Here is a 6,048-nt window from a genome sequence, read left to right on the forward strand (position 1 = left end):
ATACCACACAAGGCTTCTTCTCTCCAAGCTGAGACCTTGAAACTGAGATATCCCTTTCGTTCTCAAAACAATCTTCTGGGCGTACTGCCAAATTGCAGATACTGATAGTGATAATTCCTCCCAGGCACGATCAATCAGTCACTTGCATGAACCCATTAAAATTGGTTATTAGAAAAGAACAAACATTTTACTTCACAAGGCTATGAAGAAAGACAGAGACAGAAAGATGACAAGCACACGTTTACAATTAAAGTGCACTATTTATTCAAATTCTAGTCTAGACATACCTACAGAAATTCGTCAAAATAATTAGGCTTACAGGTACAGTGTTTAGAGGTGTAAGTTGATAATGTCAGTTTCCCTGACTTGCTGCGGCTGCCAGGCTGTGGAGCTTCTGAGGGAGGAGGACAGTCATGAAGTGCACCTTGTCCTTCTTTAGGCTCTGAGCAACCACCTGCTTCAAACCCAACTCCATGTACTCTTCTTTCTGGTCATACAGGGGCCACAGTATCAGCTCCTGCCCGTTTGGTGAGCTGAGGGTTACATCAAGTCACAGTTAGTTCATTCCTAGAGATCAGTGTGCTATAACAGGCCTATTGAAGCAAAGTAGTAACCTTGGAGTCTATTTCTATTGGTGTGCTGGACTGTTGTGTGAAAATCATGCAGATAAATGTTCTTGAACAAAGAAATAGCCATATTGTCGTCAGTTTATGTCAGAGTGCGTGCTTACCCAGTGCGAGCAAAATTGGCCCAATATGCCATCATTGTCTTGCACAGCTTCTCCTCCTCTTCAGTGACTGTTCCTGTAAGTGACATTTAAGGGAATATAGGGAATGATCAGACGTTACCTTGTTTTGAAAATAATATGATTACTAGAAGCTTTTTTTTAGGTCAAGACAATTATAAATTTACATTTACATTTAAGTCATTTAGCAGACGCTCTTATCCAGAGCGACCAACAAATAATGATAATTAACTAGTGGCCTCCTGACCACTTTATTTGATGATCCATCTTTCTTTTTTATCCCTATTATTCTTATCTTGTGAAAATATAATCTTCATATCCTCAGAAGACAAAGGCTAATGACTATCTCCTTATAACGTTCAGGTCAGTTTTTATTAAATTGCATTGCATAATACATTTCAATCATTCTGGTGATCACGAATGGCATCAACCATGCCAATGTGACAGCAGGCTATGTAGTTCAGGTTTGGACAAACCAAACCTTGGGCCCTGGGCAAGAAACATGTTTGCAGCAGAGATACCATTTTGTGGTTTAAAGCTATTTTTCTTCATTCCTTCTTTAGGCATAGATGAACTACTCTTTAGGCATAGATGTCACTGCCTACGTCACAACCTTATCCGCTTGAATAAAATGCAAAATAGTAGCTAGCAGGATGGAGATCCGGAGATTATTTTTAATAAGTGCATTTTGCAAGTGGCTAGTTTGCATCAACTACCTTCACTAAAATCACTGCAAAGATTTTGCCTGCAAACTTTGGTTTCAAATTGCGACGTTCTGGCATAACAATTTTTTTCCCTTATCGAAGTTGCCAAAAGAGTCCGGAATTGAAACCAGACCCTATAGTCACGGTTGCCTATAGGGTCGGGTTTTCGAGACTACTGTGTGCACGGTCAGTAATCCAGCCCTGATGCAGTTTCTGTAAACCTACCTACCTGTTATCTTTATATGTCCATTCCAGAAGCATGATCCAAACATAAACCCAATATCATCAGCATGGTCAGACTTTACAAAGCTTGGTCTGGTCTCTTTGTGCATCTCTGGGCGGTGTTGAAACTCATACATGTACACAGGTGCACCTGCATCTAAAAACACAGGAGAGACATTGTAAGTGATCATGAGAGCTTTTGGCATCATATCATAAGGTGAATTACAATGCAACAGGAGGTTGCCTTCCCCAACTGAAACTAACCTCTGTGGTATCCAGCGACTTTAATAACAGGCAGAACCATGAACAGATCTCCCAGCATTTCAGTGAATCCATCACGTATATCTTCAGGAGTTTTTGCATCCTTGAAATATTCCTCTGCAATGAGATTGTTAAATCCGGAGGCCTGAAATGCAACAGAGATGCAGATTGCAGAATTGGCATTGTGCAGATATACAAGTTTAAGTGCCCCTGTGTGTTCAAGACCCACTCTGACCTCCAATCTGGTTTGATATTGCTGTATAGTATAGGCCTACATATCATCATCATCTTAGTGTGGCCAGCATTACTTTCATATTCTGGTACATTTTCTGCTTAATAATATTCATAATTTAATTAAGTTACTATGATAACAATAATATTAAATTGTATCATGATACAATAATGTAAATGTTACATAAACACGGCTTCAGATTGCTCTTTACGCTCTGCATTATTAATCAATCAGCAGCAGTAACAGGTGAAGGAACAGAAGGAGGAGGAGGACAAGGTGGATGAAAACCACTCACCCCAGCAGGATAGAAAACGTTCATTATCGACATTGCTGATTGCCTGTCAAGTCCCTCCGACCATCCAGGTGGAGCAAAGGACTGTTACAAAATATAGGAGAACATACTGTATGAAAGCCAAGACATTAAACAAATCTTTGTCTTCCTAAAAGCAAGAAGACAGCAACTTAATCCTTATTTAAACACTTTTTATTTTGCGAACCACCTAAACTTGAAGATGAAGAGACATGAAGAGATATTTTGAACAGAAGTGTGTTTTTGAATTAAGAAACTATAAACTTACCGAGGGGAGGATCCATCCAAACTCATGGTTTGTCACTCCAAGCAGCACAGGAACCTTTTCGACCGCCTTGCTCTTTAAAAGCTCCTCTGCAAGGTCTTTCAGAAACACTCCGTCCACAGTCGCCCCCATAAAGGTTTTCATCTAAAATGCAGAAAAGTTGGCTCAATGGTTGAAGACAGGCCTAACCTGACCCCTTGTGGCTGTTGTTGTAATAACTTAACAGTAATATCTGAGGGAGATGCTACTCTGTATGTTTTTTTTTTACACTAAAGGTGAGGTCAAACCATTTCAATCATGAAATTAATCATTTGAACCACCAAGAAGAATGCACATGCAAAATATCATCCTTATGTTTCCACTAAGAATAGCTAGTTTACCTTTTTTGCAGAGCGTACCTTTTTTGTTGCGTTCACTAAATCTTCTTCAGTTTTCTCTCTTATACACTTGACAAGACGCTCGTTAGTGGTGCAGTCACACTCTGTCAGGTTAGCCACAGCCTGGCCACATAGAGTTGTTCAAACATCACATAGCATTTAAATCAGTATGTTTTTTGTTTGACAAGTCAGTTATATTTGCCTTTGTGTTGGATGATTGTGAGACAGGTAGAATACCTTAGCTATGACCAGAGGCTCTTTTGAAGTGTAAGTTCCAAGTGTTGCCACTCCACTTTGGAAAATTGCTCGATGAAATAATCCTTTTGCTAATGGAGACAGAGTCTGTCAAGTTGGACACAAAAAATTTAGATTTGATAATGTTATATCTAATTCCCTGACAGATTCTGGGCTGGGGATCTTTTTTTTACCAGTATGGAGGCACTGATGCCTCCTGAAGATTCCCCTGCGATGGTGACTGACTGTGGGTCCCCTCCAAAGCTCTCAATGTTCTCCTGGACCCACTTCAGAGCTGCAATCTGGTCTAGGAAACCCCAGTTGCCTGGTGCATGCTCATCTCCAGTGCTTTTAACAGATATGCAAAGAAATTCATCAGATGCATTGCACTAAAGATAAAATACAATGTCAAAAACCACTCCAGAAAACACAATGCCAAATGTACTATTTAGAATATTATGTCATACCTAAGGAATCCCAAAATTCCAAGACGATATTGAATGATAACTACGACCATGTTCTGATAGGCTGCTAGTGGTGATGCATCATACTGAGATGCTGCACCCATTGACAAGCCACCTCCATGAATCCAAAAGAACACCTGAGCAGGATAAAGGCCATCATTGTAAATAAGAATCTGTTCTTAACTGACCTGCCTAATTAAATAAAAATACCATGTTTCTTCTTCAAATTGGTATTATATAAGATATAAGTGAAATGTTAAACTGTGACAAGTACAGCATAACTTACCGGTAGTCTTTTGACTGTTGCTGCCTCTTTAGGTGTGTATACATTAAGATAAAGACAATCCTCTGACACGTCTGGCAGGTCGTATTCAATGGCCATTACATTTACTATGTGTTGGGAAATAACTGGATCCTGAATACACCTAGAGAGAGAGAGAAAAAGAGAGAGAGAAAGTTAGTTCTTTGGGTCAATGGCTTATTGGCTACGACTCCATGTCCAATGATACAGTACAGTAAAACATCTAACATGTGAGGCTGACGTGTGCCATCTCTCTCTCCCTCCCATGGCTCTGCAGGTTGTGGCGCAGCCAGGCGCAGGGGACCCACTGGTGGACGGGCAAAGGGTATCCCCAAATACTGCTGCACTCTCTGCTCTATGCCTTTCACAGTCATGTACTCGCCTCGAACTTTGCCATTCTTCAGAGAGACCACTGGACCAGTCTCTGCTGTAAGCACAATAAACACAAGGGGGCTTAATCATGTAACCTGATCAAAGTCTAAGCACCTAAGTTGTCCCTGTGGTTTCTGCTTTTAAAGGAGCCAACTAATTGTTGGAGTAAAACATTGGTACAGGATGTTTCACTTTTAAACAGAAAACAATTAGGTGAAGTATGCTGCAATATACCCTCTTTTCCCTGTGGTACTTTCCGCATTGTCTTGGTAGTTAAATGTAACCAAAATATATGTGTTATGTAATGTAATAATGAAATAAGGATTTCTTACCTGTTGTGCACAGTGAAGCACCTAAAAATACCATAGTCAGGTACACGCTAAGAAGTGTTGTTCTTATCATGGCTGTGTCTAGAAAGAGAGACAGTCAGTTGACATTCAAATAAATAACCCTCTGTACACCAAGCTCCTCCCCCTGAAAGGGTACACACACACATACAAACACACCATTGTATAACAACCCCACCATGGTGAACTGAAAACAAATATCTCCATTGATTTAACCTCTGTTGCACCAGACCCTTGACTGCCAACAGACCAACTTACCAAACAACGGTCTTTGAACTACACGCTTAGTAAGGCAGGGTTAGGGAAACATCAAAATACCCAAGTTATGGAAGAGTTGGCCTACTCTAATATTTAAAAGGATTTAAAATAAGGGCTGATGTAAAAATGGTTCCATAGTTAATGGATTTTATATTATGGAGTGAAATTGGTCAGAGTTGGCAACTGTATTGGTGATAAGGTGAAACATGAAGGGAAAAGTAAGTTTACAGTAGATTGCATTTAATCATCTTTGCCTCTTTTGACAATAAAGAGCCTCTTTACTTGGGTCTTGTTCTAAGTGAAGTGCTGCTCTGTATCACACTGCAGATTTGCAGTTTAGGCCAGCTTTGCCCTTGTAACTTATGCCAGTGTATTGGACCTAACAGCTAGTGTTCACAGCAATGGTCAATATCCTTTAGGTTTACCAATCTTGAATGACAAAAAAAATGTGTAGTGCTCTCTGTTGGAAATGTTACGAGAAGTCGAGGCCCGGCAAATCGTGCCAATATGTCCTCAAAACACCGGCTTCGAGGGGATTATCACTTTTATACAACGGGTTACCAACATATTCAAATAATGATTTACATATTGTCATTAAAATTATGTATTCATACTATTTCATCCTTCCACAAGATATACTCCTGACACAAATCTAAGGTTGCTACCCCGGTTCGTTCGCTAGAGATGCGACCCAGTCGTTCAGTCTTTTTGTTCTGTATCTATGGACGTTACCCAGTCATTCTAAATGTTCCATTGCCACACTGTTTGCTTGAGATCAAATTTGAATATTGAAACATTTTTTTTATTTTTCCTTTATTTAACTAGGCAAGTCAGTTAAGAACAAATTCTTATTTTCAACAACAGCCTAGGAACAGTGGGTTAACTAACTGTTCAGGGGCAGAACGACAGATTTGTTGTTCTGTACCTTGTCAGCTCGGGGGTTTGAACTTGCAACC

At 39.9% G+C, this 6,048-nt stretch overlaps 1 protein-coding gene across 2 annotated transcripts; it reads right to left on the reverse strand.

Moving 5' to 3' along the window:
• Positions 1-240: 240 nt before the first annotated feature.
• ces3 (carboxylesterase 3) lies at positions 241-4,962 on the reverse strand. 2 transcript variants are annotated; one of them, XM_035790922.1, is made up of 13 exons: positions 4,820-4,962; positions 4,344-4,542; positions 4,101-4,239; positions 3,818-3,951; positions 3,545-3,698; positions 3,354-3,458; positions 3,138-3,239; positions 2,743-2,883; positions 2,460-2,540; positions 1,936-2,077; positions 1,679-1,828; positions 731-803; positions 241-533 (listed from the first exon to the last, which is right to left on the reverse strand). In XM_035790922.1, exons 1-13 carry the CDS (start codon positions 4,887-4,889, stop codon positions 353-355), a joined length of 1,671 nt encoding a protein of 556 aa, XP_035646815.1. In that variant the 5' UTR covers positions 4,890-4,962; the 3' UTR covers positions 241-352. The 2 variants fall into 2 exon arrangements, with proteins under 2 accessions (XP_035646815.1, XP_035646816.1); XM_035790923.2 differs by having other exon boundaries at positions 4,344-4,539; positions 4,820-4,939.
• Positions 4,963-6,048: the final 1,086 nt, after the last annotated feature.

This window comes from Oncorhynchus keta, chromosome 17 (genome assembly GCF_023373465.1).
Source record: "Oncorhynchus keta strain PuntledgeMale-10-30-2019 chromosome 17, Oket_V2, whole genome shotgun sequence".
Taxonomy (NCBI): Eukaryota; Metazoa; Chordata; class Actinopteri; order Salmoniformes; family Salmonidae; genus Oncorhynchus; species Oncorhynchus keta.